The following is an 18,800-nucleotide window of genomic DNA, read 5'->3' on the forward strand; positions in this document are numbered from 1 at the left end:
TCAAAAGTTGTGAATCCAATGACAGTTTAAGAGTTTAAACTTCCCTGATAGTAAAAGTGGTTATAATTTATTATTTGAAATGAGAACATACCTTCATAGGTCTGTCACTATTTGCAAAATTATTGATAATGAATAAAGACTCCTGAAATCTTGATCCTCCGCTTAGTGCTACATCAGCTATCAGTTGGCTTACAGCAATTATTATCTGTGGGAAGAAGTAAACATTATTTTCCAAATACCTTTTGAACAAATGCTGCCTATGCTCATCATTTTATAAGTACATAAGCACTCACATGAAATGTTTCTTTTAAAGATTCTACACTGTACCAGCATAATGTATTTTCTTCATATATGAGGGGTTTACATTCTTCTGCTGAAATCGTAACTTGAAAGGCCTCATTTCAAATTTTAAAGGATCTTTCTTGGTTAGATGTAACAATTTTTCAAAACTCACAGGACAGCCAGATCTAAAACTATTTTCATAATAGTGAACTGATACAATGGTAGTCAGGTCTCCATTTTAAATATGCTTTTTAGTTTGTAGCTGTGGCAAAGGTGAGAATAAATCATGTTTTTCTTTGATGATTTCTCATTCCTTTTCATTAGTCTATTTGTTGGCTGGAATTCCAAGTCCAGTGCCTCAGCAACTTTCTTTGTTTTTGACCAGGACTTACCTAGTTTAACAAAAGTTTATGCAATGGACTTTGATGGTACTTTTTATTTTTTGAGACAGGGTCTTACTCTGTTGCCCAGGCTGGAATGCAGTGGTATGATCTTGGCTCACTGCAGCCTCGACCTCCCAGGCTCAGGTGATCCTCCCACCTCAGCCTCCCAAGTAGCTGGGACTACAGATGTGTGCCACCACACTTAACTAATTTTTTGTATTTTTGTAGGGACAGGATTTTGCCATGTTGCCCAGGCTGGTCTCAAGCTCCTGGGCTCAAGTGGTCCACCCACTTATGCCACCCAAAGTGCTAGGATTATAGGCATGAACCACCACCTTTGATGGGACTTTTAAATCTCTCAGTCTCTCTTGGGTGACTGCCAAAACAATTCATGCTAAGATATTTATGGCTGGATGCTTTACCACTGGTCCTAGGAAGCAAGATACAGTAATAGCCATGGGTATGGGCTCTAGAGTTGAATGCCTTAGATACAAATCTTGACTATCAATAATTCACAGTGTGGCTTTGGGAAAGCTATTTAACCTTTCTGTGCCTCATGTTTCTCATTTGTAAAGTGGCTATGATAAAAATCCCTACTTTGTAGAGGATGAAAGAGATGATAACCATTAGAGTACTAGTTAATCCTTTATTGAGCATTTATTATGTGCCAGTGTTCTAAGTCTTCACATTTATTAATTTGTCTATATTTGAATAAAAGACTTAAAGAAAACTGATGCTTTGACCCAGAAGAATGAATAACAATGGGAGAATTTCAGGTATACTGGCACACAAATTAGAACAATGCTCTGGGGGAAGGTGGGTTTCCAAGTGCCATCTCATATAAAAGCAAATAGTAAAGGAGCTAATGTGTAATGATGGCTGACTCTAACATGCAAAAGTAATTATATAGCAGACTTTTACAGGAAGCATACACAGTATTCCTATTGGATTTTCACATTATTGATGACATTTTTCAACAAGCTGCTTATGGTTGTCCCCCCATTAATAATCTTGTCTCCAGTAAACAGCTCCAATGGGACAGACCATGACAGTAAAGATATAAATAGGACCAAGGATTTCTCATATTATAATGAGGGCTACTGAGTCAAGCAGTCCCAATTGTGGTTTAGTTCAGAGCTATTTCATCCAATAAACCCAAAAGTATGGAGATGCTGAATAATAACTATCATGTAGGAAGTAGCTATCTTGTGCTACACATTGTGTCAGGCACTATAGGCACCATACACAACTTATTTTAATCCTCAGGGTAATGCTGCAAAGTGAAATACTCAGTCTCATTTTACAAATAAGGGAACAGGTTTAGCCAGATTGAGTGATTTGCTTAGGGTCACCCGGCATGTAAGGATTTAAGCTATGATTTAAGCGCAGGTAGGCCTGATTCTGAAGTCATGCTTTCCACTAAACTTTGAGACATCTCTCATTTTTAAAATAAGTGGGCATACTGGAGCATGAGAAACATAAACTGTCTTATCTGTTCTGTAAAATCTAACAAGCTTGTTATTTAATCATTTCATTTAATCCTCATAAAAATCCTATGAGCTGGGTAACAATATTTACCCTACTGCATTTGCAGAAACTGAGGCACTGAGAGGCTAAGGAAGTAACTTGTTCTAGGTCACACAGTATGTGGCAGTCCTCAAATTTGAACTAGAGACTGGGCACAGTGGCTCATGCTTGTAGTTGCAGCACTTTGGGAGGTTGAGGTGGGTGGATCACCTGAGGTCAGGAGTTTCAGACCAGCCTGGCCAACATGGTGAAACTCCGTCTCTACTAAAACCACAAAAATTAGCTGGGCATAGTGGCACATGCCTGTAATCCTACTCGGGAGGCTGAGGCAGGAGAATCACTTGAACCCGGGAGGTGGAGGTTGCAGTGAGTTGAGATCACGCCACTGCATTCCAGCCTGGGTGACAGAGTGAGACTCTGTCTCAAAAAAAAAAAAAAAAAAATCAAACAAAAAAAAATTGAAATAGGCCGGGCGCGGTGGCTCAAGCCTGTAATCCCAGCACTTTGGGAGGCCGAGACGGGCGGATCACGAGGTCAGGAGATCGAGACCATCCTGGCTAACACGGTGAAACCCCGTCTCTACTAAAAAATAAAAAAAAATTAGCCGGGCGAGGTGGCGGGCGCCTGTAGTCCCAGCTACTTGGGAGGCTGAGGCAGGAGAATGGCGGGAACCTAGGAGGCGGAGCTTGCAGTGAGCTGAGATCCGGCCACTGCACTCCAGCCCGGGCGACAGAGCGAGACTCCATCTCAAAAAAAAAAAAAAAAAAAAAATTGAAATAGAGCCTATGGTCGTAATGTCTCTGCTCTAGAGCAGCTCTATTCTGTAGAAATATGACACATGCCACATACGTAATTATCAATTACCTAGTAGCCACACTAAAAAGAGACTTATTTTAATATACTTAACCTAATACAGGTAACATATCATTTCAACATACAATCAATATAGAACAATTTAGATATTCTATTTTTTTCATACTTAGTCTTCAAAAGCCATAGCATATTTTACACTTTCAGAACATCTAAATTTAGACTAGCCACACATCAAGTGCTAGATGGCCACACTGTATTGGACTGGGTTGGGTGGCTCTGGATCTTGATCTAGAGGTTAAAGATTGAAGAGAAGAAAGATGAAGAGGCTCTTTTATTTTCACTGACCTGTAGATGTGTCCTCAAAAAGGTTTTCCTTTTGGTGTACTCAAAGTTGTTTCTCATCAAAAGATACAAAAGTGCAGATGCTTCGTTCCTGGTTGAGCTAATCTTCGATGTGCAGCACTTTAAAACCTCATAGCAAAATGCAGCACACATGTTTACTCTTCCTTTGAAAAATGCTGAAGGAAACTAAAGAACAGGGAAAACAGAAATAAGTATTTAAAATCCAATCATAAAATCAATAGAGTATCAAGTGCCCTCTATATCCTCACCTAAACCTATGCTAGGTGCTTTAAGGATACAAAATCAACATAAAGCAGGCTCTACTCTCCAGAGAGCCTGAACTAGTTAACATTAACACCAGCATGTGATAATAATAGAACTTAAGTCAGTATACAAGTTATTACAAAGATGTAAAAGTACTGAATATAAATGCTGTAGATCTGAGAAGAGCTCAAGAGAGTCTGCAACATATTATATTATTGTATATAATAATATAATATATATAAAAGTAATTGCGGTTTTTGCCACTATATAGTGGCAATTACTTTTGCACCACCATAATACCGTAAGCAGGTTCTCAATATGTTTTGAAAGAATACCAGAAATGATGAATGATGGATCTCAAATGTGGGCTTAAAAATGGGAAGGTCAATCTTCATTACTTACTCTTTTGGTTTGTATTTCAACAGTTCCTTTATTGTGAACATCAAAGTGCTGAGAAAATTACAGCTAAAATCTACTCAGCAAGTGAAGTTCATCTTTTAACAAAATGGGATACAGGAGATACACACATGTATCCTCTTCACATAAACACTGATAGTTAAGATACATTTTAGCATAGAAAAGGAGTACGAAAGTGACTAATTGTCCGAAGAGACTAGTGGCCTGTTCCTTTAAGAATGTATTCGGTCTGCTTTGTGGAAGACACAATAGACTTGTTACAATTTCCTGTGCTTATAGGTCTAGGCAAGCAAATAATAAGCTGCTTCAGGGTACACAATAGATGTTTTTCAGAGAGTGAAGCTAGAGGGCCATGTTTTAAAAATTATTTCTTAGGAACCTTGAATTTAGACCCACATTATAGGAATCTACCCTTTATTTCACCTTAATACCAAGTGTAATTCTATGCAGATAATGAATGCTTAATAAATGTTTTCTGATTGGCAATTGGGAAATCTCACTAATAATTTCACCAGACTAAACTAACTCTGGATGAAGCAGGTACTCCGATATGAAAATAAACATTTAAGGGAGAGCATAGCTACAGTGTAGCTCATCACTACACTAAGTCTTCTACCCACATCACTCACTTCTCTGAGTGGGCAATGGCCAAAATCATCAATGACCTCCTAATTGCCAATTCTAACAGACCTCTTTTCCCCTTTATCTTATTTGACTACTCTGTACACGTCATGACAATGTTGGAACTCTTTCCTTCTTTGGCTTCCATGATATCCTTCTTTCTTACCTTTCTTCCGACCTCGGTGACTGCTCCCTCTCATCTCCCTTACAGATTCGTCTTTGAACCTCCCTTCTACGTTATTTCTCTCCAATGTTCTGCTTTTGATTTTTGTTGTTGTTGTTCTTCTTCTTCAATCTACTATCCAGGGAAAATCAAACCACTCTCATGGCTTCGACTACCACTTGTATGTTGATGCTCCCACTAGTTCACTATGCTCCAAAAATACCGGCCTTTTAGTTCTTAGAATATTCCAAACTGTTTCCCAACTCAGAGCCTTGGCACATGTATGTCCTTCTCCCTAGATAGTTCTTCTGTAAGCTCTTTTTACAGCTGGCCCCTTTTCAATAATTCGGGTCTCTCTGTTTGTTTGTTTTTTTTGTTTTGAGACGAAGTCTCGCTCTGTTGCCCAAGCTGGAGTGCAATGGCACAATCTCGGCTCACTGCAACCTCCGCCTCCCGGGTTCAAGTGACCCAGCCTCCCATGTAGCTGGGAGTACAGGCGCACGCCACTATGCCCAGCTAATTTTTTTTTTTTTTTTTTTTTTTTTTTTTTACTAGAGACAGGGTTTCACTATGCTTGCTGGCCAGGCTGGTCTTGAACTCCTGATTTTGTGATCCGCCCGCCTCAGCCTCCCAAAGTGCTGGGATTACAGATTCAGGTCTCATTTTAAAAGTGACAACCCTATCTAAGATAAGATTATCTCCCACAAATCATTTACTGTCTCAGCACGCTGTTTGTTCCTCTCCTAGAACATATAATAATTACTTTTTTTTTTTTTGAGACGAAATCTTGCCCTGTCGCCCAGGCTGGAGTGCGATGGTGCCATCTTGGCTCACTGCAACCTCTGCCTCCTGAGTAGCTGGGATTACAGGCACCCGCCACCACGCCCGGCTAATTTTTGTATTTTTAGTAGAGACAGAGTTTTGCCATGTTGGTCAGGCTGGTGTCGAACTCCTGACCTCAGGTGATCTGCCCGCCTCGGCCTCCCAAAGTGCTGAGATTATAGGTGTGAGCCACCGCATCCGGCTCATAATTACTAATTCTTTTATTATTTTTTTTCTGTCTCCCCTATCCCCACTAAGACTGAATGCTTCATGAGGGCGAAGACTATTATTTATTTTGTATCTCCATTGCATCTCCAGGACCTAGTACAGCACTTGACACAGAGAAGGTCCTCAATAAATATAGTACGGATGAATGGAGAATGACTCCAAGTCTGGCTCTCCAATCTGATCCCTCTCCAGAGCAAAGATCCACACATCTTAATGTCCCATAGGCACTCAAATTCAACAGGTCTACAAAACAGGACTCATTAACTTTTACTGCAAATGTAGTCTTTCCCCTGTATTTCATATCAACTACCACACTCCACCATACTATCAGTGGACTGATGATCAAATCCTGTAAATCCTTTTTCAACATGTCTCATCTGCCTTTGACCCTTCATATATCCACTGTCACTACCTTACTTCAGGCCCTCATTTCTTATCTAGCTTACTGCAGCTAGTCTTTTTACTGCCTTTGACACTGTCACCAATCCTTCTTCAACACAACTTTTAAAGAGACTTTCCCCTGTCCTTACCAATTCTCTCTTAATACAAATATAATTGTGTTACTTCCCTGCTTAAAACCCTTCCATGACTACCTGATGCCTGAAAGATGAAATCCAACTCTTAAGATGAGTCCACATGATCTGTACTCCATTTACATCTTTAGTTTCATCTCTTGGTGAATCCATATTAAATCCTAGCTCCATTGCTGCAGAAAAACTTTTGCTAAATTAGAGTTTTTCTCCTGCCCACCCCCACAGGTCTATACAGACTTATTTTATCCTGATGGTATTTGTTTCTGTGTACGTGTATCTTGATGTGTGTGTGCCTCCCTCTACTGGACAATAAGCCCTTAGGGACTATATCCAGTAAGTACCTACACAGTTTTTGTTAAATGAATTATTTCTGAATCTCCTTCCCTTGGTTTCTTGTAACATGCTTGTGTTGAACTCGGCTTCCCATAGATTTTTAATTCATAAATTATATTAAAGAATGGCAATAAAAAGCTTCAAATACATCTAATTTCTGTATCTATTAAATGCAACTAGCTGCTATATAAATAATGAGGATGGCAAAAAGTTTTCAAAGCTTAGCTAGCCTATTACACAAATAACGTAACTGAATTTCTTTGTCTTACTGTAGTTACATAAACCAGTGGAAGATCTGGACTGTGCCTTTCCATAACCTTAGCTCTATCTTGGTTTATTATGTTTATTCTTAAGTTTAAAAAGCCCCTGAGCACAGAAAACAAATCTTTGCTGTCTGTTTCAGTCATATTTCTTCCTAAAAGCCAAGTCTGAGGTTATTGTTCAGCTGGGGCAAGTGGACTGCATTTAGGGCCCTTAGTTACAACTAGCATTGAAAGTCAGGATGCATCCATTTGAACATGTACTGAATGCTTACCATTTCCAAGATATTATACAAGACCCTGGGATTACAAAAGTTGGATCCTTTCAAAGTCTTTAGACATGAGTGCACTCATGGCTTATATACCTCCAACATGACAATACTTTTAAAAAGAAGCAAAATAGAGAACTGGCAGGCTTGGTAATTTTAAAATGATACTCTTCAAAGGAGCTTAATGGAAAAGGGAAGGTATTATGGGGTGAAATAAAAAGTAGCTTCTGATTTGAGGGGGTTCATGGTCAGGCCCTCTGTGCGTGCTTTGTTACTCTGTATTTCTATTTACAAAGGCAGTACTTAATGGCTTCATGAGCTGGCATTGTATATGTCACCACAATGACCCCCATTGTCCCATCTTTCCTTTTTGCAATGAAGACAGCCCACCGGCTGCTCCCAAGCTTCTGTCCTTACCTTACTGATGAAAGCTCTTAGTGAGGCAAATACATGTTTCAGCGACACTTCAGATTGTCCATTTTTAAGAAAAGCAAGATGTATATCAAACACTTTTTTCATTAATGGGTTATGGCCATCATTATTTAAAAGCTGGGTCTATAAAACATTAAAAAATATGGTTTATGCCCCACTGAGAATGACAGAACTGATTTCACCAGTACCTGTTTATGAAACCACTGTTTGGAAGTTTCAGGAAAATAAAAGGCTCTTACATATAATTTCAAAATATTTGTGCCATCTTTCAACTTGGAAATCTCAAACAAATACTACATACATGATATCTAGAATACTTAATCCCAACATTTTAAACAGGTGGAATTTTTTTTTCAATGCAACACAACAATACACAGGACTAGTATGGGAACAGTATTTTCTATTAACCTATACCATATTGCTTCTCAATTAAGAAATCAAAATGAATACAAGCCAATCAGCCTTTGTATTTCTGAGAGACTATTATAATGTATAAATGAAGGAAAATATCAATTCTATTTTATTAGATTATGATCTAATTTACTTTAAAAGTATGTTTACTATATGGTTAGCCATTCGTGAAAAATTAAACCCTCTATGAGTAGAGATAATTAACAGGTATCACAATTGAACAGACTATGTAAATTGTTTAAATGCCCCTTGCAAAGAAACAACAAATTGTAGATAAATACCTACTAGTTTGTCAACTTTGTTTTAATCAGCAATGGCTAATTTCTCCAGCTCTATCCTGCTACCCCTCAAGAAAGTAACCAGCAGGTTACAACCTGGCCAAAAACAACAAAACCCAAAACAACAACAATCTAATGATAATACTGACAGCCAGAATCCCTGAATGGCATTTTGATTTTTCTGGCACTTTCCTTAGTATATTTCAAAGCATGGTATAGTGGCTAGAATCATGGTCTCTCATAACTGGCCTAGATCTCAATCCTGATTCTGCCACTGCCCAGCTGTGTGGCATTAACCTCCTGTGGGCCCCAGTGTCCCCATTTTCAAAAGGGAATAACAGTATCTACATCATAAGGCTATTATGAGGATTAAAAGTAAGTTCATATTTGTATTTTTAAGTTATTGAGATATAATTTACAAACCATAAAATTCACCAGTTTTGGGTATACAATTAAATTACATTTAGTAAATTCGGCAACAGAGTTGGGTGACCACCACAATATAATTTTAGAACATTTCCATTGTTTCAAAAAAGATCACTCCCCTTTCTCATTCCCAGCCTCACAATGAAAAAGTGAGTTAATATTTGTAAAGCCCTTAGGACAGTGCCTGATATTTACCAAGAGATTATATAAATGTTTGTTAAATAAATAAGAGGTATCAGAATAGAAGGAAGGAATACAATGTACATCATGAGATCTAATGACTTCCTTATTTATTGGCACGATGAAACATGGAGTTGTGTTGCATTTTAATATAGAACAAACCTGATACTTCATAAAGGGATCTGTAGCCTATTTATTAAAGGTATTCTGCAGCCTATTTTGTATTAGTATCTAATTCAATTTTCCTTTATAAGCCTCTTTGAAAAGCACAGGCCAGGTTTCCATAGAAAATCTCGAGGTCGCTGAAACAATTAACTGAATTACTCAGAGAAGAGGGGAAGAAGGAAAAAACAACAACAAAACAAACAAACAAACAAACAAACAAAAAAACACATCTGTATAACTGAAATGAAAGCAAGCAAGATTTTTCACCTTTGAGTTCTTACATTATAGTCACATAATTTTTACTTTTCAAAGCACACGTCCATTATTGCATTCCCCCCTCCAATAATCCTGTTAGATAAGTGCTTTTACCTTCTTTTTAAAATCATAGCAATGATGATTTGCACTGAGAGGCAAACATCTGAGAAAAAACACTAAGTGCATGGCTAGGGAAGCCAGCCAGCCTGCCTGGACCCCATCTACCCTGACAGGACACCTCATCACAATGGGTATTTGGGCAAACAGATCCAATCATATTTTGGGCTAAAAATTGCTGGCTACTTAAAGTACGGAAACTTTGTTTTTAAACATGAAAATCTAACAGAATTTAAGAGGCAGAAGAGAGCTTAAGGGCAAGTTAGTCCATTCCCTTCCCTTTATGGATGACAAAAGTGAGTCTCAGTGACTTTCAGGGTCACATGAAAACCAAACTAGAACTGCCATCCACATTTCCTGACTATTCATGCCAGCCTTTTTCACTGCACTACCCCACATTTGACTAGGTAATTTCTGTATAATGTTACTTTGCAATGGTACCAACTGGATTATAACTCTTCATTTTTACCTTGAAGCACTGAGTGAAAAATGAGATGGTATCTAGTACTGTTAGGGAAACTTCAGTAGCTGTATTGCCTTCAAGAAGTGCCTGGTGGAAAATGTCTGCTTCAGTTGTTGTAGAACCTAGGATTAAAAAAGTAAATTAAACTTTTCCCAACATGAAGATGCACATAATGGTGCTGAGTGACTTTCTACCCAAAGACTTAAGACAAGAAAGGGGGCTCGGCTGGGTGTGGTGGCTCATGCCTGTAATCCCAGCACTTTGGAAGGCTGAGGCGGACAGATCATGAGGTCAGTTCAAGACCAGCCTGGCTAGCATGGTGAAACCCATCTCTACTAAAAATACAAAAAATGAGCCTGGCATGGTGGCACGCACCTGCAATCCCAGCTACTCAGGAGGCTGAGGAAGAAGAATCACTTGAACTTGGGAGGCGGAGGTTGCAGTGAGCCGAGATCACGTCACTGCACTCCAACCTGGGCGACAGAGTGAGACTCTGTCTCAAAAAAAAAGAAAGGGGGCTCACAGTGTCATACTGTATTTAACTCCTTCATCAAATATAGTCTGGGTTAATCAATTTCATCAGTTTTCATTACAGTTCTGTATCAACAGCTCTGCAGGACATAATTAGGTGCCCACCTCTTTGGAGACAAGGTTTCAGTGATGAACTCTGGTGATGTAACTAGGAAATAATGTGGGAGGCCTTTTAAGTCATGCTACTAATTATGTGGGTAAAAATGAGAAACCACTAAATAGAAATTCAGCTACAGATAAACAGTAGTACCTTATGGTCAGACATTTTCAATTATGCTGATTATATGAGATTTGTTTCTAAATCAGAAGGAAAACAAGGTATCTTGGAGGCAACTGAAGGAAATAGGTTCATCATATTTTTACAAGACGCTGAAGGCTTTAAAACATGCAGATTTAAAGGTCCTGAGTCTATTAGCTCAGCATCTAGCAAAACATTATTTTTTATTACTAGGTCTTACCACAAAGCCAGTTTTGCTAACTTCCTTTTCTGAAACCTTCAGAGGACTGTGTGGAAACAAAACATTCTCACTCTTTGAGTTGTTATTAATATTTGCTTTTCATAGGAGAGCTTCCATTTATATAACCCTCTAGCTTCCACAGTTGGGCAAGATTTCTCTCCTTGCCCTATTTGCCTTGTCAATACTTCAACCTGTCTGAAATACACCTTTGCCAAACTAGTATTTAGAGTTCACTGATTTCTGCAGTCATCTCAGCATGTTCATTCCCTAATCATTAAATGACCAAAAGTAACTAAACAAATATTATATATACTATTATATTAAGATGTCAATATTTGCATTAAAGTTTAACAGTAGGAATGAAGAACACCCAATATAAAAATATTATGAGAACAGCAATTCGTGGGAAAAATTTAATTTCTTTAACACTATGAAGAAAACACCATGACCTAAAATTGTTCAAAAATCCATGTGTATTTTATCATTTTATAGTCATATATGATGAAATTGATTATATACATACATACATAGCAGAAAGATGCAAATACATGTATGTATGGGAAATCATTTCCAATCATATTGGCAATTTAAACCAGGACTTCTTTTCTTCATACAAATTTAAGGGATACAGGTGATATTTTGTTACATGCATAGAATGTGTAATGATCAAGGTATTTAGAGTATCCATCACCTTCAGTTTTTATTATTTAAACCAGGACTTCTTTAAGGTCAAATGGGTACCACACACACATTTTCACTTACTGTGATTGAGTGTAAATGAACTTTCTAGGCTACTAAGATGCTGAAGCCGGGCCTGCATTACTCCTGATCTGTTTCGAAGAGCAGGCATGGTTTGCGATTTTCGGTCTATTCCGAAGTGTTTTGACAGCCAGGCATCATGCACCCTAAAATAAAATTTAAAGTCAGGAACTGGAGTTCTCTAATAACATATCTCAATGTTATAATCTTTTTAACTAAAAAATATTAGGTTTTCACATAAACGTAGTATACTCAAGGATTAAATGAAGTGTCACTAGAAATTGGATGAAGTTTTAATGTATCTTTAAAATAGCATATATGAATATAATTAAGGAATTTAGAAAGAGCTTCCACTTCCCTTCTTCTTCTCAAAAACATCAGAGATAAGTGGCCAACACTCCAATAAGATTCAATCTTTTCACGGGAGATGAGGAAGGTCAAGAGTGGGAAGAAGATAGCCAGAGGTTCACTAAAGGTTGAAATGAGAGGGGAAAATCCTAGAGTCAGATGTTCAAGAATGAATGCCAATCTAATCTGTTTCTGGACTTGAGGTAAGTTTGGATTAGAAATTTTTACTCTGTAGGTATGTCTATTGCTAAGATAAACAAGCTTTTCTTTGTTTTACTTTAATGTTGTTTCCATTTAAAAAATTACAACTGGGTCATACATGGACTAAGGAAGAAGTAGTTTATCTATCCTCTAGTAAACGTAGTGGGAGAGTTGACAGAATCCTAAAGACTGAGGTTCATGGTAACAATGGCCATACCAACTCCAAGTTATGGGAAAAGATGGTGGAAATTGGAACCCTCACCGCCCAAACTACCTATCCTTAGGATGTTCCAGAGACTGGGCAATAATCCCCCCATCCACACAGCTTCTTAAAAATTAAACATTTTTTAAAAACTATTTTTAAGCTCCTTTAATGACTATCTCTACCCCTAAAATATATCTCATTGAAATAAGCAAGTAACCGTCTTCACCTTAGAATCCCTCAAATATTTCCTTAAGTATTTATTTCACTAGGACTTACATGACAAAAAGAGGAAATAGATAATATATCATTTATGTCCCAATTGCTGTTGGGGATTTCTATTTGCCTTAGTAACTGAGGTGAGTATTGATAGTCTTCAGACAAAAGTACAGACCTTACAGTTGTCCTCACTTTATGATTTCCTGCCTTCCCCTGGACCTAGCCCCTTCTGGATTCCTTTAGAAAAGATAAGCATCTCACAAGGTAGAAACTCTGTATGTCACTTTAATCATCACCCCGTGGGAAGCTTGAAAATGTAAAAGTTCCCATTCGTTTAAACTTTCAGTTGTGACATGTTAACTAAATCACGGGTATCTCAATGTTAACTCAAAATATATAACCTTGGTTTTACATGGCATGAGTAAGATTGCCCTCTGTTGGAAGAGAAGGAAAAAGTAGAAATTGCAGCGCTATGGGAATTACCTTGCTATGTTTCTTTTCCCCATATATCTAAAGTGAAACAAGCATACTCTAGAAAGAAAAACAATAGCATGTTAGTAATATATTAACATCCTCTACAGATTAACAAGTGATATTTTAAAAGTCATGAGTTACAAAGAATGGCCTATTTAAATTATATAATGATACGTGTTTTGTTACACAGAAATACATAGATAATTAATTGTGGGCTTGCCATATTCTATCTTTCTACATTTATTTGCTACAATTACATCATGTCTTCATATACAATTTTAATGACAGGTTAAAAAATACCTGTCAATGCAAATCACCCTTTATGCTCGATAACTTATCATAGCAAAGGTCTCCATCAGTCATTTTTATTTTTGACACAGGATCTCGCTCTGTCACCCACGCTGGAAGGCAGTGGAATGATCATGTGCAGCTCATTGCAGCCTCGACCTCCCGGGCTCAAATGATTCCTTCACCTCAGCCTCGCAAGTACCTGGAACCACAGGTGCACATCACCATGCCCAGCTAATGTTTTATTTTTTGTAGAGATCAGGTCTCATTATGTTGCCCAGGCTGCTCTCAAGCTCCTGGGCTAAAGTGATCCTCCTGCCTCAGCTTCCCAAAGTGCTGGGATTATAGGTGTGAGCCACCATGCCTGGCCCACCAGCATAGTCAATAATATCTCTAAAAGGTTCTTCCGCACTAAAACTTGGGGCAATTTCTACATTTTAAATAATAACATTAAAATACTTTATATTATTAAAAATTTCAAACGCATATGAAAGTAGGGAGAGTACCATAGTTAACTCCCACATACCCAATCACCCCCAGATTCAACAATGATTGAACTCATGGCTATTCTTTTTTGACCTCTGCCCTGAATAGGTCCCCTGATATATCCCTCCACCCTCCCTGCCCCTGTGTTTCTAAAGCAAATCCCCAACATCAGATATTTTCATTAGTAAATATTTGAGTACAATTACAGTAGTTTAAAAAAAAAATCTTAACTGTTGTTTATTATCCTGACATTTTCCACTAAAGTTTGTAAGACTTTAATCCAAGGGTTTGTATTGATATGCTTTGTTTTTGTAGACATGCACATACAAATCATATATGTGTACTATTTATTTAAAAATTTCTTGCATTTCATTCTATGTCTAATTTTTCTTTTAGCTTCCAATAATCATATAAAAATAGCTCAGGATGAAATGCAGGACAACTTCCCATCTCCAGACTAGGTTTTCCCCCAAGTGTCTTGGAATACATACTTATATACGTGTGTGTGTGTGTGTGTGTGTGTGTGTGTATACACACACAAATACACAGACACATTTCTGCAGTGGGTAGAATTACTCAGCTCTATATGAAAGTACAAATTCTAAATTCCAATCATTTACACTGCTCCACTATTCCAGCATCTGTTCCAAATGAATGATGCAGAACAGCTGATACTACTTCTAGTTTTTCAGATCACAGAAAGTCTTTTGCTGCCTGTAAAGATGGTTTATTATTAGCTAGAGTTTTCAGCAATATTGAAAGTATTCCACGTTCACATTTTTCTTCTGTCTGCAGATAAAGAACCACTATGCCAGGCTCTATATTATCAGAATAATTTAACATTTTCTACATTATTAGCAAATAAGCCATTAAAAACAGAAAAAAATGTAACAGTTGAATTCTCCCCAAATAAGGGGAAAGTTTATGAAGATAAATTAAGATAACTTACTCTAAAAGTATAAGAATGTTTATGAGCTCCTGAGGAGATACTTTATTCCAGTAAGTTAAGAGAGTATCTGAAAATGGAATAAATAAAGTGTTAGATCTTCAAATAATTACAGCAAATAGCACAGTGAATCCCCAAGTCCTATGTAGCTTCAAGGACTATCAACTCAAGGCAAATCTTGTTTCATCTATATTCTCCTCTCCCCTCCCACTGCCCAGTACACACTCTGTATTCTTTTGAATTAATTCCAAATATATCATTTAATTGGTAATCAGTTCAGCATCAATGATCCTTTTTATGTGTTTTGTGTATGTCCTTTTGGGTCGCTTATCCCAATCTTCGTATCATTTCTGAAGACAGAGTAAGGGAAGTTGCTGTGTTTTTACTTTAGATGAGGTATTTTTAATGAACTCCCTAAAATTTTATGCAAGATGCTGTGTTTAGGTGCATTTTTCTGAGAAGGTCAAATGCCTTTGCCTGCTACTCAGAGGGCTCTGTGAATAAAAAAGTTTAAGAATTTTAAACTTTTAGGCTAGTTGCGGTAGCTCACATCTGTAATCCAGCACTTTGGGAGGCCAAGGTGGGCGTATCACTTGAGGTCAGGATCTCAAGGCCAACCTGGAAAACATGATGAAACCCCTTCTCTACCAAAAATATAAAAATTAGCTGGGCGTGGTGGCGGGCGCCTATAATCCCAGCTACTCGGGAGACTGAGACAGGAGAATCACTTGAACCTGGGAGGTGGAGGTTGCAGTGAGCTGAGATCGTGCCGCTGCACTTCCAGCCTGGGCAACAGAGTGAGAATCCATCTCAAAAACAAAAAACAAAAAACAAAACAAAAAAAAAAACCCAGAATTTTAAATTTCAGAATAAGAGACAGATAACTTTCCTTTTTCTCTTTGCCTTTGCATTATAAATTCTGATGTCCTATCTATCTGTGGAACAACTATTTCAGACACAAAAGTCTCTTAAATCTATCACATATACTTCTCTTTCTTACCCATTTCTTCCCCAACACACCTACTTACTGAGATTTAAACAAAACAAAACAAAACAAAACAAAAACAGTGCCACCACTTGACTTTCCATTCCTTTTTTATCCTACTTTGATGGAGCTTAATGGTGTCAGCAGACCCTCCTCTAACTGTAAAAATCGCATAGGTGTCACAAAAGCAAGCAAATGACTTAATTCCCAACTGAGCTAGAACCTCTCAATGATAAAGATGGAAGACAAGACAATGTTGGCTTTATGGAGGGGCAAGGAGGATGAGGCATGCTGGGAAGTTGACTTAGTTACTTCCAATTTTTCAATTGTTTTATAAGACCACGAATATTGCTAGGTTTCAATTAACACAAAATGCTAATCATCAATAATAAAACTGAAAATAGAATCAAAATGTGACTTGTTTTAAAAATTAGGCCAGGCCCAGTGGCTCACGTCTGTAATTCCAGCACTTTGGGAGGCTGAGGTGGAAGAATCATGAGGTCAGGAGTTTGAGCCAGCCTGACCAACATGGTGAAACCCTGTCTCTACTAAAAATACAAAAATTAGCTGGGCTTGGTGGCGTGGCTGTAATCCCAGTTACTCAGGAGGCTGAGGCAGGAGAATCGCTTGAACCCAGGAGGCGGAGGTTGCAGTGAGCTGAGATCGCGCCACTGCACTCCAGCCTGGGCTCAACAGAGCGTGACTCCATCTAAAGAAAAAATAAAATTAAAAAAAGTATATTAAGCTAGCAGTGACTTCCGCTCTCACCTATCTGCCATTGGGTGTCTACTCACAGAAGCTTGGGTTCCCCCCAGAAGTCCCTGCGTTTCCGGCGCAACAAGCTGCCTCATGACCGTTGCCCTCCGGTCAAAGGGCAGCTTGTTGCGCCACTGCCTGAGGGTGGTGGCCTCCCTCTCCTGTGCGTTAGCTCTTCCAGCCGAAAAGTTGGTGCCTCCTTTCCAGCGAAAACCTGGGACTTTCCATCCAATCGTGAGCACCCATCTCCCTCGCCCCGTGTCCTAAGGTAGCTTCGGAGAAGGTCTGTGAAAGGGGTAGAAGGGCTCGCCCTCACAGCGAACTAGCTCCAATCCACGGCAAGTCCGCCATTTTCTTAACGGCACTGTTATCGAGCGACAAGGCCATCCCTCCCATTTCCAAATCTGTGAAACATGATGCAGGCAGGGAACGAGGGTGAAGGAGGGAGGAGAGGTTGTAAGAAATCTTCAGGAAGAGAGTCATCACAGCTTAGTGTATGTGATTTGGAATCTGACAATTTTAAAAAAACATGGCTGACGCTGAAAGAGCTCCATGATAAAGAGCTGAGGCGTCTACAGGCAAAATTAACAAGTCTGAGGAAACAGCGATTGTCAGATGGGAGGTGGACGGGCTCCACAGCCAAAATTAAAGAGTTGACTGAACAGCAGAGAGTCCTGCAGAGCACCATTAATGACTTGAAAGATCAGTTAAAGGCAAAAACCTGTGACAACTGTTCAATGAAAGAAACATACAGGCTTGCGCTAGAGAAAGACTATTCTGAAATCCAACAACAAAATCTTTTCTTTATTGCGGAACTCACTAAAGAAACAAATAAATTACGAGAAGAAAATAAAAGGCTTTCTAAAATAATAATGAGGCAACAACAGTTTCAGACTTATGGTAGTGATGACTTCGTTTCTGGTAGTCAAATGACTATGTCAGATGTTTCAGTCAGGGAGCCTGCACAAGGAAGGCAGAGGCATGTGCCTATCAAATCAATAAGCCAGTCACAAAGTAAACAGATGAAACCTACGAGCACAAAGGAACTGCAACAAAGTTCAGAGTTTCCAGTTCCGTCTTTTAGTCAAGACCTCTTTGAAGTGCCAGAGACCCCTTTTGCGAAAAGTTCCTCTAAGCCTAACACAGAAGACCCTGCCAGCCAGAAGCTACTGGCAAGTTCTCTTTTAACAACTTCACTTAGTCATCAAAAGAGGTATGGATTTCAAGATTTTCTCAATCCTAATGAAGACAAGATTGGCCAGCCAAAAGGGACACTTGAAACGAAGGTCTGCCCCCCAAAAGAAACTCAGATTGATGTATCATGGAGCCCTTCCGCTGTCTCCCCAGGAGAATACCCAACTCATGTATCTGAAACTTTACTGGAAACTTTAGAGGATTATTCGATAACCTCATGTCACCCTCTTACAAAGGAAAAGAAAATAATCCCTTTGAATGCCTTGCCTTTAGACTCTACTTTAAAATCTAGTACAAAAAGAAGAGCAGTGGTTGCTATTCCTTGTAACACCAAATTTGCAGCGAAAGATAGCGCTAAACTGATACCTTCCAACGAACAGTCTGCCTCGGAGAATATTTATGAATCTACAAGTGCAGGGAATGGTGCTGATAAGCCTCAATGTGATACTGAGAGTGTCTTTTTGGGGTCTGGGCTAAAGAGAAAAGTGAAGACACAGTCACAAAGAAAGAGGAAGTAGCTTCCCCTTCCCTGTCCCCTTCCCCTTCCCCGTCCCCGCCCCCCAGCCCCAAGGAAGCAACAATGTTTTACTTTTCCAACAGAACAGTCTTCTTGTCAATTCAGACTTCCTAACTGGTAACTCCTGACTCTTACTCCTTTTCTCACGATATAACAAACTAAGCAATAAGGCCTGAAAATATTTGGCAAATGAATCTAAGACTTTGAAATAGCAAATTTTCGTCAGTTAATAAAATGCAGCTACAAGTAGATAATGAAATTTATTCTCCAGAATCCATATAGAAGTATAGAGATAGAACATCTTTTCATTGATATTAAAGTTGCTACTATTTATGACTCCATAAAAAAGAAAGCCAAGAGAGGACCTCAAGAGTGTGGACTTCAAAGAGATCAACATTTAAATGCATAAAGAGTAACTAAAATAATATTTACTGGACAAGACAAATTAGAAT

General features: G+C 38.5%; 1 protein-coding gene across 5 annotated transcripts in view; it reads right to left on the reverse strand.

The window, feature by feature from the left end:
* Positions 1 to 18,800, reverse strand: part of DOCK11 (dedicator of cytokinesis 11) — a 189,428-nt gene that overhangs the window by 34,339 nt on the left and 136,289 nt on the right. For all 5 annotated transcript variants that reach the window (XM_021932583.2, XM_021932581.2, XM_021932582.2 and 2 more), the window contains 7 exons: positions 14,900 to 14,966; positions 13,186 to 13,233; positions 11,736 to 11,878; positions 9,991 to 10,106; positions 7,675 to 7,812; positions 3,351 to 3,533; positions 92 to 205 (listed from right to left, as the gene is read on the reverse strand). In XM_021932583.2, the coding sequence (XP_021788275.1) occupies positions 92 to 205; positions 3,351 to 3,533; positions 7,675 to 7,812; positions 9,991 to 10,106; positions 11,736 to 11,878; positions 13,186 to 13,233; positions 14,900 to 14,966 (809 nt within the window). The remainder of the gene's footprint in view (positions 1 to 91; positions 206 to 3,350; positions 3,534 to 7,674; positions 7,813 to 9,990; positions 10,107 to 11,735; positions 11,879 to 13,185; positions 13,234 to 14,899; positions 14,967 to 18,800) is intronic.

This window comes from Papio anubis, chromosome X (genome assembly GCF_008728515.1).
Source record: "Papio anubis isolate 15944 chromosome X, Panubis1.0, whole genome shotgun sequence".
In the NCBI taxonomy this organism is placed as follows: domain Eukaryota; kingdom Metazoa; phylum Chordata; class Mammalia; order Primates; family Cercopithecidae; genus Papio; species Papio anubis.